The sequence below is a fragment of the Syngnathus typhle genome, linkage group LG2 (genome assembly GCF_033458585.1).
Source record: "Syngnathus typhle isolate RoL2023-S1 ecotype Sweden linkage group LG2, RoL_Styp_1.0, whole genome shotgun sequence".
NCBI classification, from domain to species: domain Eukaryota; kingdom Metazoa; phylum Chordata; class Actinopteri; order Syngnathiformes; family Syngnathidae; genus Syngnathus; species Syngnathus typhle.
This window is the reverse complement of record NC_083739.1, coordinates 15,467,937-15,485,863: the sequence shown is the minus strand read 5'-3', so window position 1 is coordinate 15,485,863 and position 17,927 is coordinate 15,467,937. Positions and strand designations below refer to the sequence as shown.

Below are 17,927 nucleotides of genomic sequence, written 5' to 3'. Positions count from 1 at the left end.
TATATGACAATCATGGACACTAAAATAGGTACACTACACGAGGTGAAAAAAAAAAGAAGAAATAAATAAAGGGTTAATTGCACAACAAAAGCACATGTAGGTATATTTCTCACTTGGGCTCGAACCAAGCTCTGACAGAGCAAGAGCCCATGTCTCTACCCAGTCGGATATTTCGACTAGTAGTCATTGGTCGGCTGCACTCTTTTGTACTAGTGATGTGCATTCCAGTTATTTTAAGTGAACTGAATCATTAGAATCGATTCACTCAAAATATTTGTTCAAAAGAATCGTTTGCTACACTTTATTATTATTATTTTTTTTCCATTTCTTATAGTTTACCTATTGTAGTGTTCATGAGGTCAAAGGTCACAGGTGTCAAGCTCTAGTCCTCAGGGCCGCGTTCCAATATGTTTTTCAAGTTACCCTCGTTAATCACACCTGCGTGAAAAGTTTTTGGTCACTTTCACGTTCCGCAGGAGCTAAAACTTTTCACGCAGGTGCACTTAACGAGGGAATCACACGGACACTCCATTAGGTACACCGCCATTTTCAAGAGTACCTAATAATAGGCCACTTTATTAGGAAAATATCATGGTCAAAGGTCACAGGTGTCAAGCTCTAGTCCTCGGGGCCAACACAAAAGCAAATGGCACCCCCTTGTGGCACAAAGGTAAACCGCATGATTTCGTTGTCATTTATTAAGTTTCATTGCACATTCGGTCACTTCAGGCATATTGCAGTAACAACACAAGACCCTCTTGGTATCATGAAATTATTTGACTCCATAGAGCACAGTTACGTAAACATTCAGGATTACGTTTGAGACACACTAATGTTCTCTTTTAAACCTGAACAAATTAATTGATGGGTGATATTTGAAGGCTAGGTCTAATAAATGGCCTTACGTCCCTCTGAGACATTAGATTTACAAACACACACATTACATAATGTCAGCCATTTCCTCTTAAATGTACAAAAGCATTAAACTTCTTTAGCTCGTGGTCCTCTTGTAATATTCTGATCAATATTATCACTGTTATAGTTATTATAATAAGTCACTCCACAATTACAACTCAAGGTATGTGCAGTTCCCAGTGTGTCTACCTAATTTCAGCAGAAGCAATCAAAAAGGCACTCGCTGTCCTTCTCGAAGCAAATTGACATTACTACCTTCAGCATTGGGGCGTTGATTGTTTTAAATAAGTCCTTTGTTTCCTTTTTTTTTAATCTTACAATTATGTAACTATTCTACACGGCATAATGTTACAGACTTAAAACATGTCAGTTAGTTCTATACAGTAATCAAGTCCATGAGTGGGACCAGGCGCCATAGTGTAATTCACATTTTAAGAAAATTTCAAATTGAAAAAATTAGAATTGCAGTTTATTAATCAAAATGATGTTGGTGTAAGTGCTTTCTTTGTCTGTGATGCTTATTTTTGTTTTGTTTCCACAGAAAAGACAAAACTGATATGGCATGCCGCTCTTCAAAAGGAGCAAATGTAGCTCTGGAGTTTCAATTTTCCGGATTTCTATATTTTGTAGAATTTACAATAGTGCCTGGAGACGGAGCGTTTGTTTTTATTTGTAGTTGAAGAACCCAGACGCTTTTGCCTGAGGAGCCATCAGCATGCTAGCTTGGTTCTTGTGCGTGATGTGAATCTGAAAAGCCAACACAAACGTTTCATTCTAATACACAAACAACAATAATAAACACCGACAGGCCAGCTTCACAATCCAAGCGTCATTTGGACGTACCGTGCAGGGCGGTTGCATCCATGGCTCCCCGTCAATTTGCATTGGCAATGCTTTCTTGGTCCTGAGTGGAAACAAATTGGAAACTAATTGTTGTTACCGCCCGCCATTTGCAAAAGCTGCTCATCTGTTAGCAGGATTACCAAAACATATGCAACCGATCACACCACTGCTCATAAATAATAAATGATGTCAAATTTTTATTGATATTTTTATCATTTTGCATCTTAAAAAACATCTTGACATGCTTCAGCGTGCAAGTCTTTGTGAGGGAGACAATGATGTTTGAAAAGCATGGGAGGCAAAGTGTCCCATCCCAAGGATGGTCTGAATGTGTCCCTTGTGTTTTCCCCACCTGATGGTGAGCTGCGCTGTCTTGGCCAGCCTGACGGCGCTCTTCAGGCCTGTGTAAATTTGTCCCATCTCCATGGCGCCCTCCAGGCCCACCACCTCCAGTCTACGATCGCTCAGATCTGTACGGCCCCAGGAACAAAAATATCAAGCTACTCAGGCTACAGTTCTTTGATTCACTCAGCTAAGTATCTGTAGTAACATGAAGACCAAGTGGTATCCAAATGAATTTGCCCATGTACTGCAGGTTATGCAGCATTTCTTAATGTGGTTCAAAGCCGACGTTTTGGCACACCCCAATTTGTCTTTATTATTAAAAAAAAATACACTGAGGACGAGCTACTTCATTTGAAATTTAGACATTCACTTCATCTTGCATCTTGATAATGATTTCTTTTTAAATTTTGTGAGGCTGGGTGGTCCAGCCATTCTATAGTCACCTGCTGCCCTCTAGTGTCTATACATTGCCAAATGCTACATTGCCACCTCCTGAATGTATACAAGGCAGAAATTTTGATACAACTCACAATTCCTTTTCTGTTCTTCTATTTTGACCATCAAGAGATGAAATACCTTGTCCAGTCACTTTCAGGATTTCAGGGTCCACGATCACATCAGGTTCGTCCTGACCGCTTGGCCCCTTGACCTCGCTCTTCTTGCTCTCACCCCAGAGATTGGAACCACCGTGCATGCTGGGAATATTTAGGACGGCAATGCCCTCTAGAGACAGGCTGCTCAGATCCAAAGGAGTCCCGCAGCACTGATGACGGAAGATCAAATGAACAAATGTATTGTTGTCGATGGCGTCATGTTATTGCTGTCTCACCTCTATCGTTAGACTTTCATTTAGTTTTTTGCAGGAGGCTGAGATGGTTTCTGAGGTGGCAAATTCAAAATACCACAACTTGTTCTTCATCCTGCACACAACAAAAAACATCCAGACGTTTGCAAACGTAGATATTCTCCAAAATGTCAGTGTCATACCTGCTGTTAAATTTTTGAGGATGTTTCTCTCTCATGGTGTGAAAACGGTGGGCGATGGAGGCGTCCTGTGCAACAAACACAATGTCGGCAAACCTCAAAGACACACCGTCGTCCTCGTGCAGACTCACCACTCCGATGGAGAAGTAGTTATTGATGATTTCGTATGGCACGGGGTCACCCTTCTCTTCACCTGCCTCCGTGATGACCTGCACGCTCCAGCGGTCCATCAGAACCTCGGAGCTCGTCTCGATGTCCTTCAGGATCCTATTGAGGTCCTCGCCGTCATATCCTGAGGGGGGACGTTTGAGAATATTTGCATTTGAAATTCCTCTCAATTCTGTTTTGACTGGCCTGAGCTGTTTGATTTATTTTGGAAGGGCGATTAAATTAATGAATTAAACTGTCGTCTTTTGGGCTTCCGTGTGTAAAGTGTATTTTTAAAAAGTGTACGCCTGTGAAGTGTTCTTCTTTGCTACTATTACTACTTGGATCATTGTTTAGTTTGTTCTCACCTCCTCCCCACCGCAGGCACCGCGCGAGGTCATTTCCTGTGCCCAGAGGAAGTACGGCAACTGGCGGCCGCGCCAGCATACCGGCTTTGTCTAATCGGGTAAGAAAAAAAGTAGGAGGAGGCACAAGAGGAGAGATTTAACCGAAAACGGACACAGAACAATTTGGTGCACATCCAAAGTAGGATGGTCTGTGCTACAGTGAGTCTGCATTTGCGAGTGATTTTGTGAATGGCGCTCACCGATGGCATCCAGGATCCAGCCGACTGTGCCGTCTCCGCCGCATACAAGGATCCTGTAATCCTGAAGGTCTCTGAAGAAACTCAGGCTGATCAAGAGACAACAAGTTAATATTGCACACACAGAAGGTTACATCAAAAATGGACTGAAATGTGCAGTTATATATGGAGAGAGGGTCAAATTAAGGACACCTGTAAAGGCTATAGTGGATTATAGGTTTATTTCACCAAAAAGTCTAATTTTTGGTGCCTAGGGACAAAAAAATCACAAATCCAGTGGTTGTTTGAGTGGATTTTGTCTTGCAGCACTCACTCACTCACTCACTCACTCACTCACTCACTCACTCACTCACTCACTCACTCACTCACTCACTCACTCACTCACTCACTCACTCACTCACTCACTCACTCACTCACTCACTCACTCACTCACTCACTCACTCACTCACTCACTCACTCACTCAACTCACTCACTCACTCACTCACTCACTCACTCACTCACTCACTCACTCACTCACTCACTCACTCACTCACTCACTCACTCACTCACTCACTCACTCACCCTGCAGCTGGTCCACCATTGGAAAGGTTGTACACCTGCCGGGGGTTGAGCAAATACTGAAATTTACGTAGGACCCTGAAATGCATGAAAACAAACTTGAAAGGCGCATGAATTGTTTAAAATCAACTGAACTGGGTCACAAGAGGGATTTTTAGTCTCACTTTTTTTAGCTACATTATTTGTAACACAAACACACATTTGTTTTTTTTTAAGTTAAGCATTTCACAAAATACATAAAAATGTTTGAACAGATAAATGATGTACTTGTTTTCGAGGCTCACCTTTCCCCTTGCTTGCCTCCACTTTTGGGATTGACAAACACAAGAAGAGGGTGTGTATTGGGCACGGGGCTGATCTGTCACAGAAATAAATATTGTGATCATTTGCGTCCATCGAATAATTTGATGAGAATTCAAGTACGTACTTGAAGGACTTGTCCATCAGGTGTTGTATTGAGCTCAGTGTCGTCCAACTGACCGCAGCAGCCGTTGTTGGATCTCTCCTTCGTCCCACCGAGAGCACAAAAAGTTCCTATGATTATCCATTATCTATCATAGATCAATCTATCTGTCCATCCATCCATCTGTCCGACCATCCACCCACCTTGATGACGGGATAGACGGCCCACGGAGGCAGGATGTGGTCTCGGAGTGGCCCGCACCTGCATTCGCTCGGCTCTTCGTCTGCACACGCATCGTGGCGCTGATAAAGAGAAAAATAAAAGCAAAACATTCCTGAGTCTGAGACACCAATAGTACACATTATACATGATATAAATGCTTAATAAGTTTAGAGAAATACTTGGAACTCTATCGAGCCTGCCCTCCTTCCATCTGAATTTAAATGGTATGTTATCTGCTTATTTCCGAAATTGCATCGCCACATCCTCACCATGGAGTGGCACCACACACAATGTTTGCCCGTCAGGCCTTGGAAGCTCTTGATTTTCTTCTGGCACTTGTCACACTTCCTCGATTCACAGTTGCCACTCACCCAGTCGTGCGCTGGAACCTGAAAAAGGGGAAAGTCTCATTTGGGGGCATGACGGCTGAGGGGGAAAAAAATCACATTCAGTCTATTAAGGTGGTCATGAAGACATCAGCATACCCCAGTTTCTTTCTTGGACTTCACATAGGTTCTGGCGCAGGGGTCTGGATTCCTGTTAGCGCAGCGGCCGTGGACTGTGTACTTGCAGCCTGTCGATTAAAGGTGGCAAAAGTACTGACACTCTGAAATGAAGTAGAAGTACAAATACTTGAGTAAACAAAGCTGATCAAAGTGATGACTCAACTGTGTAATTAATCAAAACAAGTCTGAAACGTACTTTAATAGAAAAGTCAAAAGTATATCTTATATTCATTATTATTTATATTTCATATTAATTTATATCCAATCTCTTTTGATTGATAGACACAATTGAAAAACAACTCAGCACATAAACTTGTCCCTCCCCTTTGTATCCATCAACAGACGTTTACAGTAACACTCCTATTTTGCCAAAGGAAAGTGTCAAAAGTACACATATCTGATAACATCTACTCATGTGCAGTTTCCAGGGCACCGTGTTCACTCAGGCCCCAGTTATGGAGGCACGTCAAGCCCTTGGCGGGGCTGCGGTTACTCACAGGTGCAACACAGGCCTTGCTTCCTGAGACCCAGAAGCATGCAGTGGCAAACGTTGCAGTAAGCAGGCTTGTTGAAATGTTTCATTCTCCACAGGTGCTGTCCGTCTGTCTGTGTCATCTGGTAAAAGAACACAGGAATTATGTGATGGAGTTATCACCGGATTAGCTATTAACAGTGGTTAGTTTATTTTTTTCACTTGAATGTTAAAATAGTTGACACAGGAGACGATTCACATTCACACCTGTCATTAAAGAAAATACTTTTATTGTTCTTAAATTTACTATTAATGTATAGTTATGACATTTAACTCCGCCCTTTTCAGACCCTCAAAAATACATCTTTGGCATTGAATTAGTTTTAAGAAGGTTTAAATGTGACTTCTAAAAATAATTGTCCGTGGTGCCTGCCTAACGATCAGTTAGAACAATCTTTCGATATTTGCTTATTTCTAAAAATGTGCAAGCAGTTGCATTGTAAATAAAAACAATAAATAGAGAGAACACAATGGCCATTGGCCACTCCAGTAAACATTTGAATTTGATCATTTAGAAGAAAAATCTTGGAATAGTTACTAGTACATAAAGTTAAATTCAGTTGAGGTGAGCATACTGTGCGTTCTCGACGTTTTACACTTCTTTAACAACACTCCTTTCATAACACAAGTGTCCCACATTTCACACTCACGACGAGCCTCACACTAATGACATTGCTGATGATGCAGAATGTGTCATGGCGTTCTGAGCAGCACAGCGCACGCTAATCTTCTCAAATTGTCCACACATGATTATGAGGTTGCTTTCAATCGCTTAATAGGGAAACAAGTGCTTTTATCCAAATTACATGGGAATTTTTGTTTGATTCTTCCAGCAGGTGAATCAATTTCCCTGACAGGCTTTAAATGGCTATAAATAGCCTTGGAGGGCATAGCGGTCACTGTATCTTTTGCAATTAATCATTGATACATTACAGTATTTATTTTGTTATATGTGAAAACTCTCAAAAAGCCAATATGTATGTAAAACAATATCAATATGCACATTGTTTAACTTTTCCATCATTTATTCTGACGCTTGTTTGACAATGAATGCTTTAAAAAACATGTTTGTGTCGACTTTTTTTTTCGAGTGATAAAACAAGTGTATTGCTGTTCACACAAAAACTGACAGCAGAAAGAATGCTCAAATGTGAAATTAAATAACTACTTTTAAGTTAATAAATCATTTGCGATAGGAAAAATAGCGCTGCAGGTTAGTCAGTAATTTCCAGCCACAGCTAAAGGCTGATTTATTATCTTGCGTTTTAATCCTTTTAGTCCATGTCATCATGGCAGAATGTCGTGCATTCATGTAAAAAACCCGCAAGAGCACCATGACATGTGCACTTAGGAGTGCTGAGTATGCAAAACGGCCCAGGACATGCGAGAAATAGGAGGCAAAGGCCGGTGGGGCATTGGCAGGAGCAATAAAAGCGTTGACGTCATTTACCTTCAGGCCCAGTAGGACCAGCAGGGGGATGTTGTTCATGCCGCCCTCCACCCACTCCTCCAGAGACACAGTACCGCTGCTGTCGGCATCTATGGCAGTCATCATGTCCTTGAGAACCTGCAGGGGATCTTTCCGTTATCATTTGAACTCCAAACTGGTTTCTCAACTTTAGAAAAAGTGTCAGGTTTTTGCTGTTGTTGTATGTGAAGTTTATCAGTCGACAAATGACATTACACGTGTTCTTTCATAGATCAGAACGTGGTGCTTTCAAGTGCGGCGGAGCCCGGAGGGACTTACCGGCCTAAGCTCTGACACGTCCCAACCCAAGTACTCAGCAGCGTGCATCATTTGAGCAATAATTCGATCCACTTCCTGCCATTCAAAAAAAAAAAAAACATATATATGATCAGAAGCGCTAATCTACATTTTAAAAATGTGTTTCATTAAATTGTAAAACTGTATTCCTAACAGTGGTGGTGGGCGGATCGGTTCAGTCAATCAATAATATAAAGTCGGTATCAATATCGGATCAATATTAGCGCAATAAGATCGACACAACTCATGCAACTTGAACCTTAGTAACAGTGGGGCTGTTTCTTTAATCAATCACATTTTAAATCTCTCTAATTCCGAAATTAGACTGACATCTTACCGAGCTGTCCAGGACGCCGTTGCCGTCTCTGTCGTAGAGCTTGAAAGCAACTGTGGAAAAAAGAATAAAACTAAACTATCAACATAAAAACAGCGGCACTTTTTTTGAGGGGCAAGCAAAAACTTACACTCCAGCTTGTCCCGAGGCTGACCGTCCTCCAAGAGTGAGAAGTAACACGAAACATCCTTTAGAAAGACCTCCTCTGTAAAGAATGATGAACAGAATAATATGTATTATCTATCCATTCATTTTGGATAGCCCTTGTGATCATAAGGGCCATGGGTGAGCTGAAATGTATCTCAGCTGACTTAGGTCAAAGGGCAAACATACCCTGGAATATGTCCAGTACTGATCTGTGTGCGTGTATTCTTACTGTTGCTGTCTTCCTGAGCAGTTTCAGAGTTCTGGAAAGAACGGAAGAGTCGCTGGCACAGATCTGCTGGGAAGTCGTCCACTTCCAAATAAGTCTTCAGGAAGAGACGAAAGCCTTCTTCATTGATGCACTGGAATAGAAAAGTTGGAATCAAATGCGTGTGGGACGTTTAGGGGGGGGCAAGGATATCTCAGGGGCTTCTTCATTCAAATGGAAAACTACAATGCAGAGTGGACAAGTTTTTTTTTTTCTTCAAACACATTACATTTTTTTAAAGTGGACGTATTATAGAATAATGTTTGTAGACAAATAGTCTTCTAAGTCTTCTATGCTTTATTTGCGTGTGTTTCTCTTTTTTCCATCTCAATTAAAATGGCTGTCAGTTATTCACGGCTTTCCCCTATGTTTTTATTTCTGAACATTTTTACAAAAGCGAGCTATTCTACACTTGCGCACCACTGTTATGTAACAGTAGAACTAATCTAAACAAATAACCGTGGGATGCAGTGTCCAGTCACTTGAGGGCACGAGACAAGATTGCCCCAAAAAAAGCATCTTATTTGGGTAAAACAAGAAGTAGGTTGTGAGTGCTTCCAATGCATCATTCCATGGTGTGCTAAGACGTTTGTGACTTTCACCATTGGATGCTGGAGGGCTTCAAGTGAACTCCCTCGATAATACTGAACCACAAACCCATTTCTTGCTGACGCTGATGCCCTGCAGAACTGCCCCACTAAGAAATAATTTACTCACTGTTAATTCACTTTCCTTTTTGTTTTTATGAGGAAAATGAATGTGAAAAGCGGCACGAATATGATGTTCGCGGCCAGAAATGACTACATTAGAATGCTGCAAAAATATATCCAAACTTCTGAAAGTAGCCGGCGAGGATTCGCCGCGTGGGCCCAGGTGAGAGCCTCATTTACATTTGCAATCACAGTATAACGGTGCCGCCTCTTACGAGAGTGCTTAGTTGACACCATGGACGGCTTTGAATCTCATTAGCCGGATGCCCACGTATTGAATCAGCTCAAGAATGAATCAGATGATTTTTTTCCCGCACGCTGAGAGCCGTCCGAAGTTTGGAGCGAGTTTGAAACACTGGTGGAGCTAGAGGGGGACACAGGGGAACTGCCCCTTTCCAGCTGTCAGGCCAAATAACGGACTTTTGGCTGTTTTCCGATTTCCTCACTCCCCCGCTGGGAACATATGGTGAATGTTTGGCATTGTTTTCTGATGATCTTTTGGGGGTTTGCAAAAAATAAAAAAATAAAAACCTATCCTGAGATATCCTTGTCACCCACCCAAGGAGAAAATCCTAGCTACGTCAGTGGTTTGAAATGAGAAGTACACGCTGTCCCATCCCATTCTGCGACCTCACCTCTCCATGTCTGTGCTGAGAGAGGCGGCCATCTGCATCGAATTCCCGCAGCACGTCTTTCACCTTCAGGCTGCAATCTGGAAGAAGTCACACAAGGGCAGGCAAAGGCAAGAGCAGAAATTTGAGGCCGAACACATGAAGACAAGAGATGACAACTTCGGAGTGCGGTACAAATGGCTTTTGGATCATTTTCATCATGACTCAACCAAAAATTAAGTCAGATAATCGATTAGATGAATTCATTAAATTATTTTATGACATCACCATTGCAGGACAAAAAGTAAATTAAAGTTACCTCATTGAAAATTATGAAAACATCATTCATTTACAATATGCTTTTTTCCCTGTTACCTTTTATTGTTTCCTTAAATTGTTTTTAATCTGAGTCTTTTGGGATGAAAGACTATACATAAAAAAAAAACCTTGATTTTGTAAATTCATCGAAAGCACTCTGTAGTTATTATTAAGATAATAATTGAAGAATAAATGCCTTGTTTGCAGCGATGAAAGGCAATTGTACAATTTGGGGTTTAATGCAAAAGTTTTTGAAAACATGCCTAAATTGCACAAATACTACTCTTAAATTTGACTGGCCATTGAGAATATGGTTTTATTATACTTTCACTAAAATAAGTTTTATAATGGTGGCTGTTTGAGCATTGAATTATTTTTTTTAAAAGAATGAATTCCTTCCGCCTGATTGCAACACAACCGTTTATTCAGTCAGCAATCTAGTTGTTTCGAACCCTAGAAAGAAAACCTGTTAAAATGTTCTCCACTCCCCCACATAATTAATACCCATCCTGGATGTTGAGTTTTGTGTTCAGACTGACAACTTAAGAGTTCAGACACCAAGAGTGCAGGTGTGTGTGTGTGAGTGGGTGGAAGTGCAACATGAGGTATGGGTACGTCTGCGTGGGGTGAGGGGGATAAAGTGTCACTAAATGTACTCACATTCAATGTACTGCTGTAGCTGGATGAAGTCGACCGGGTTGAGCTCCTTCACCTCTTTGCCGGCGGGGGCGGACATGCTTCGTGAGCTCAGGTGCGAGACGCGACGAGGCGAAACTGCGGAGACGAGAGACAAGGTAGGCGGAATGTGGCCTGCTTTTGACAGCAAAGAAAAAAAAACTTTCTGCACATCTATGACACACATTAGAGCGATACTTTTTCCATCTATCCCTTTTTTGTAGCTGGAGGCTCGCTTGATCGACTCAAGGTAAGCACATTTAAACAAACATTGTTTTGATTTTTTTTTTCTTTTTAACCAACCCGAAGAATACATGTAAAAACACATTTTCTATGAAAAATGGTGGGAAATGGGGAAATAAATCGATTTGAATGTTGAGCAGAATGCTTACTAATTGGGTTCCAGTGTACAGCCTGTATTTACATTGTCATGATTAATAATAAATGGTGAGCCACTCCAAGCTGTCTTCCCCAAAGTATTTCAAGCTAAAAGTGAACTTGGACTCTCGGGAGTTGACGATCCCAAAATATTTTTGCATTTGCTCATTGGCCTATAAAAGCCAAAATAGACGTGTGAGATTCATTTGAGGGTGAAACTTGGGACTCTTACTTAACTCCACTCCCACACAACCAAAATCCCCCAACACATTTGAAGAGCTGTTCAAAATACACCACCTCACCTCAATTAATAAAGTCAAGGACTGAAATGTCATACAAGGTCTGACGTGGGCAAGGAATTTACATGTGACTCATAAAAGAGTCACAATGGAAGGAGATTCCTCAATGGTGGGAAAACAAGCAAGCCAAGTGTCATTCATCATTGAGGAGGCGGAAAAAGAGGAAAGGAGGAAGTCCCCCATCCTACATTGATGACGACTAAAGTTTAAAGGGCTGCTGACAAAAAAAAAAAAAAACTCCAACGTGAAAGAGCTGCTAGCTCTCTCTGGACAGTGAAAAGGTTTGCAGTGTCCCGGGATTAATTCCCTCCAAAGGTCAGGAGCATTCCCTAGCAGGTTTGCGGCTGACCGAGCGGGTTTGGAAAGAATGAATGGCCAAGTGCCACATGAAGGAATCACGACAAGATCGATGCCTTGGTAACGATTCATCTAGGAATAGGACTCAGCGGGGCGGCCGAAATGAACTCAAAAAAGACTGTTGACGTCTCAAGTTCACTTTCCGTCGACGAATCAGCATTATTTTCCATCAGCCTCTTTTGATGTCAGTCAGTCTCTCTGCAATCACTTCCTGCTAAAGACTTGCAAATTACCCCAGATGAGAAAGCAGAGTTGGAAAAAGCATCCCACAACGGCGCCGTCTGATCTGGATTACTGAATCTGGTATAAATATTTCATTGAGGGCTTTGCAGGAATGTTGTTGAGCCTTGCTTAATACACACCACATGACCAAGCTGACCTGGTGCTTAAATGTAATATGAAGCATTCACACAGAAGTACCAAATAAATACTCAATACATGTCATGATTGACTCCTCTGTTCAAAAGTAAACTGACTTAGCATTTATTAAACCTCTTTATTCAAACCAACAGTGCCATCCAAGGAGTCAAAAAAAATACAACTGGCGTATGAAGCAAATTTGAAACTTTATTTTCCCATCACTAAGCTATAGCCACGCAAATGTCCATTATGCTATAAAACACTATTGTGATCAGTGTTTAAATGAGATTCACCAATATACACGTATTCAAATATATCAAAACAACAGAGAACAATAAATCAATTCATAATTATTTTCTCCAATTATTTATGAGCGAGACACATTCCTGGTCTTCATATTTCACCCAAAGTCCTTTTTTTATGGATTCAAGATGGAATATAAAATACTGCAAGTCCTTCCAGATTTGTTTCCATCATCAAGGGTTCTCTCACAACGAACTGGATGCAACACAAAGAACAGAAGCCTCGCTTGAGGCGGCCCAGTCTGTTCAATGTGTAGACGTTTGGCCTAAAATCAAAATCCATGTTGCTGTAGTTCATTTTCTTACCAAATCAGAGCTCGGGAAAACCATTCAAATAGAACATGTCCTACTTGCTGAGATCCCAGTGGATTTACACATTCAGACTGCTTTTTATTTTTATTTAAAGAAGTAGTTATGCATAGGCTGAAATGAACTCTAACAACATTATGACCTGAATAAAGTAATATTCGAGTATGGATATGTGTATGGATACACGACGCCATCTCTGATTAAAATTTACTGGTGACCAGTGTTACTTTCCAAATGTCCCTGTTATCAGCAATCACAATGCCTTAATGTAAACCTATCAGTAGCAGCAGCAGCAGCCATAAAAGAATCATTTCAAGGTTCAGATGAGAATGACCTTTTTCTCCCACACGGCTGTTTGTGCAGGCTGTTGTAAAAGCCCACGCCTCGTGACGAAAAATCTGCTGTTGCGCAAGCCTCAAATGCTACTTTTTCTTTCATACTTCTTTGAATAGGTAAAGGGCTTAATATTTTCCACCCTCCGCCTCACTGGAGCGTTTGCAGATAGCAGGCGGAGGCGGCGAGACGGAGGACACATTTGGTTGCTAAGGAACGTGTTTCCCTCCATTAGCAGCTGAGAGCGCTGACTGAGATATGGGAGGAGGAAGGTGTGGGGGGTGGGGGGACACGTCGCTGAAAGCAGCTGGCTCAGAGAGAAAAAAAGGGGAGTCCTGCTGCAAGAAGTCTTCCCTGTGTAGCTCCACCTCCTTCTCCGCCAACCTTACGTGGCCTTTCAACCGGAGGAGGCCCCACTCTGCATTCAACAGGCAGATGTGAGTGTGAGTCATTGCAGAAGCAGAGGGAACACTCCCTTGCTATTATTTTGAACTTGAAAGCTTCTATTCTTGCAATATACAAAACAAAACGTAAGCCATTGCATTATTCCATCCACGATTTGAACCATTTAATTTAAGGTCAACTCTGGTGCGGCTGCCCTACTAGTGCGGTTTATTTAGGGACGATAACTGAGGCTAGTGGACTTAGAAGTAAACTTTCTGCCAGCATCAACAACACGATGAACAACAAATAGCCCATCTCACACCCAAACTCAGCTGGGATCGGCTCTAGATCAACCGCAAGCCAAATGAGCAAAATTGCTGAAGAAAAATATTGCCAGTGTAGTGAACACTACACAAAAATACCGAACTATAAAAGTGAACACAGCCAAGATAACATTTCCCGCTTAGCGCAACCCTGTAACCACGACTTCCTCTGCTTGTTTGACATTTTAATTTTTTTTACACCAGCTCTCAAGTAGAAGCCACTTGGAGTCGGATATACACTGTGTACATTTACGCAACACATTTTTTTTTCTTTTGCAAAGCTTCATGTACAGACAAAATTATCAAGACAACTCAACCCGGCTTGTAATATGCATGCGGCACCAGTAGTTGGCGACGTTGACATCTTTGTAAAGATGCACAACACACACATGCAACTCTTTGTCCTCTTAATCTAAAATTAAATAATTTCCTTTCATCAGCATAAGTGTGGATTGAAAACCCGTGCAAGCAGTGACTTGACTTGTTATAAACACATTTCGTTACTGTTGAAAACATTCATACTTCAGTTAGCGTTGAGAAAATGCTGATTAGGGACAATCATTTAAAAAAAAATTACAGGACAAAAATTTTTATTTGGTGCAATTAAAGTCTAGTTTAAGAACACCTAAACTAACAGTTTCTTTAATACAATGTAAATATAGAGCAGCTTTTCGTATTGTCACGTCAGACATGTATCGTAATTTTCGGACTATAAGTCGCATTTTTTTTCATAGTTTGGGTGGGGGGGCGACTTATACTCAGGAGCGACTTATATACATATATATGTGTTTTTTTTCACTTTTTTGGGCATTTTATGGCTGGTGCATTTTATACTCCGGTGCGACTTATAGTCCGAAAATTACGGTATGTGCGCCGGCGTGCGTGTGTTTGTAAAACATTTGTGGTTTACACCTATATGCAAACACTGAAAGGGTACAAAGATCATTTAAGTCCAGTATCAACTCACTGTGTGGTTGCGGACCCTTCAAAGCAAAGACAGCAGAGATTGAAAAAGCATATTTGTTGAAAAGGGCTATACCGTACATGCATGATGACGTTTGATGAGAGCGAGAGGGGGGAAAGAGAAGAACACAAAAGCAGCAAAAGAGTCACGGTGCTGTGAATCACAGTTTTCTTGGAAAATGAAGGGGTGGAATGGTTGGTCGCCTATCACTCAGACTGCGGTGTGACTTATGTAAGAGCTTCTTGTGGGGGCAGCCTTCTGCTTCATACTGCATTAAAAATAAGAGAGTTTATGGTTAAAACAAAGTGTTCAGACTTGTCATAACAGCCACTTTGCTTTTATGGTGGGAGTCTGGCTTCGCCCGCCCACGGATCGATGTGCAGCAGGAAGTGAAATGCAAGCTGAGCTTGCGCATAGGATTTTCAAAATGAGAAGAAATATGTGTTCTTACAAGTGACTTTAGTACAGCATATGAAATTTGACTGGCAGCAATGCCCTAACAGATGGAAGCGAAATGAAATAGGTTTACCATACTTAAGAAAACTGTAGTCACAAATTATAATAATTAGGTTGATTACATTATAGACAGAAAGGCTGCATCAGAGAACTAATGGTTAGTAACACATCTGCCTCATAGTTCTGATGTCCTGCGTTCGAATCTCAACTCCAGCCTTGTTGTGTGAAGGCCACGTGTTCTCCCCGTGTTTCGGGTATTCCAGCTCGCACCCAGGTTATGAAAACAGGCATGTTAGAGGTATGTTAGGTATGGACACTCTAAATTGACCTTAGGTGTGAATGTGAGTCATATCTGTCCATATGTGCCCTGTTGCCCCCCCCCCCCCCCCCCCCCAAGCAGTAGAAGGTGCACCAACCTCTGGCCCAAAGTCAGCTAGGCATCAGCACATCCTAATGATGACAAGCACTATGTAGAAAATGGACAATAATGTATTTGGTCTAATAGTGGCCTCTTCTCTAACAGCTAAAGTGCTCTAATGGAGTACGTCCATTTCCACAAAGAAATGCTGGACCTCTAATATAGTGTATTGATCCATGGTGCATATTTTACAGAAGAAAACTCTCACAGCATGGCACACAATCAAACAAAATTGAAGGGGGGAAAGTAGACACGGTAATGTGCCTTATACTCACTGCAATTGCGTCAATAAATGTCCACGAGGAGATACAGTAGCTATTTGATATTTGAATTAAATACTAGACGCAGCCTAATAATAACAAGACCGGAAGTCTCCAGAGATACTGTCTAAAAACTGCAGACGCATGACGCGGAGTCCTCTCCAAATAGTCCGGAGCGGCACATGAAACTTAATAAGAGTGGCAATAACATGACTGCATGGCAAAAAAAAAAAAAAACCAAAAAAACAGCAGACATGCACGCTTTGAAACGGTCGTTAAACACACTTTGTGATAATTGGCTTGTTGAAACTGCAGCTACGTATAAGATTCGCGAGCCACCTACTGCAACGAGTCGCGCACTCGGGGCTGCAACTTGCACCGAGCGCAATGAACCTGACCGACCGGCGCGGATGTGTCGGTTCCGCTTAAGTCACTTACTTGTCTAATGTGCTGAGCCGGTCGGTCGTCCGAGCTTCCAAGCCTCCAAGTGTCCGTTGACTTTCTCAAGAAGAGGAGGAGGACCGGAGCCGGTGTACCGGGCAAGTGTGACGCTCTTGCGGCCGAGTAAGTAGGCGCCTCCTCGGATCCTCCTGCAGAGTGCGAGCGAGCGAGAGAGAGAGAGAGAGAGAGAGCGAGAGACAGAGATAGAGAGTCAGCAAGCAAGAGAGGCAGTGAGACAGACAGACGGAGAACAGCTGTCGAGAACACTGTACAACCTATTTTGTGAAGTAGCTAACAACCTTGTCCAAAACAAAAGAACACACATCAAAACATCATAGTGAGTTGTCCACCTTCCCCTCATTATAATTGTTGCTAAATAACAAACAGCAGAGTACTAACACTGGAGGCTATTTCAGTGTTTCCCACATTTTACATTCAAAAGATCCCACGGGCTGGCACACTAGCAAACAAAAATGTCACAAAAAGAAAATGAAGGGGAATAATGATGACGCTCCTCTCTCAATTTATTAGCAAAATGTCATCCTCAATGTGAAATCTGTAAATGTGATGTACTGGCAGGAAATGAATACTCTATGAATGGCAGCTAGTGGATAGAGAGATTAATTGTACTCTTTGTAGAAAGGCAGTTATTGTTCTGTCACTGGCATAAATAGATGAACAACAATAGTGGTGACAAACGATTTACAAGTTAAAGTCATCTGAGAACTCAATTTACTTGTATTTCAAAGGATTTGATAAGATTGTATGTCATACAAACAGTCAACATGACCACAAAACTTTCTATGTGATTAAATAATGTAAAATAATATGCCATATTTTTTTGCTTCGGTTCAATGGACATTGTACTGCTCCTTCTTGTGTGTGCGTGTGCCTTAGCCACCCGAGGGCAGTAGAATACAGCCGTTCATTCTCTGTACCGCTTTTCCTCACTTGGTTTATGGGTGTGCTGGAGACCATTCCAGCTAGCTTGGGGCCAGAGGCAGGTGTAAGAATACCCCGAACGGGTCACCAGCCAATCATACGCCACATATAGACAAGCGCACACATCCACAACTACGGACAATTTAGAGTGCATGCATGTTTTTTGGAATGTGGAAGGAAACTGAAGTAGGAGAGTCCAGATTTTAACCCACGACCTCTGAACTGTTATGCAAATATGCCACCCATTACAATACAGACATACGTTGCTACATGGAGTCGGTCACAACTCTATCATTATTATTATTATTATTTTGTCTGTCTACATGTGTTTCTCCACCGTTTGTGTTCAAATATCTTGCCTGAATGGTTATAACACCACAACACTGATGCTATAAATTAGCCTGTCTGTGGTGTTTTGCATTATTTGTTAGGATAACGCTAAGCATACATTAGAAACATATGTGGTTGTTTTAAAAAAAACGTAATTCTCTTTGTTTTATGTTTAGTTTGACAATA

General features: G+C 41.6%; 1 protein-coding gene across 1 annotated transcript; it reads right to left on the bottom strand.

Moving 5' to 3' along the window:
* Positions 1–680: 680 nt before the first annotated feature.
* dgkaa (diacylglycerol kinase, alpha a) lies at positions 681–16,724 on the bottom strand. The gene is made up of 24 exons (XM_061269880.1): positions 16,467–16,724; positions 10,871–10,984; positions 9,917–9,993; positions 8,536–8,665; positions 8,290–8,364; positions 8,163–8,212; positions 7,808–7,882; positions 7,511–7,627; positions 6,026–6,143; positions 5,508–5,596; positions 5,292–5,411; positions 5,004–5,102; positions 4,825–4,902; positions 4,682–4,755; positions 4,401–4,475; positions 3,842–3,927; positions 3,603–3,692; positions 3,219–3,379; positions 3,091–3,155; positions 2,933–3,023; positions 2,680–2,866; positions 2,111–2,228; positions 1,759–1,819; positions 681–1,662 (listed from the first exon to the last, which is right to left on the bottom strand). The coding sequence occupies exons 2-24, from the start codon at positions 10,944–10,946 to the stop codon at positions 1,582–1,584; spliced, it is 2,193 nt and encodes a 730-aa protein (XP_061125864.1). The 5' UTR covers positions 10,947–10,984; positions 16,467–16,724; the 3' UTR covers positions 681–1,581.
* Between the last annotated feature and the right edge of the window lie 1,203 nt (positions 16,725–17,927).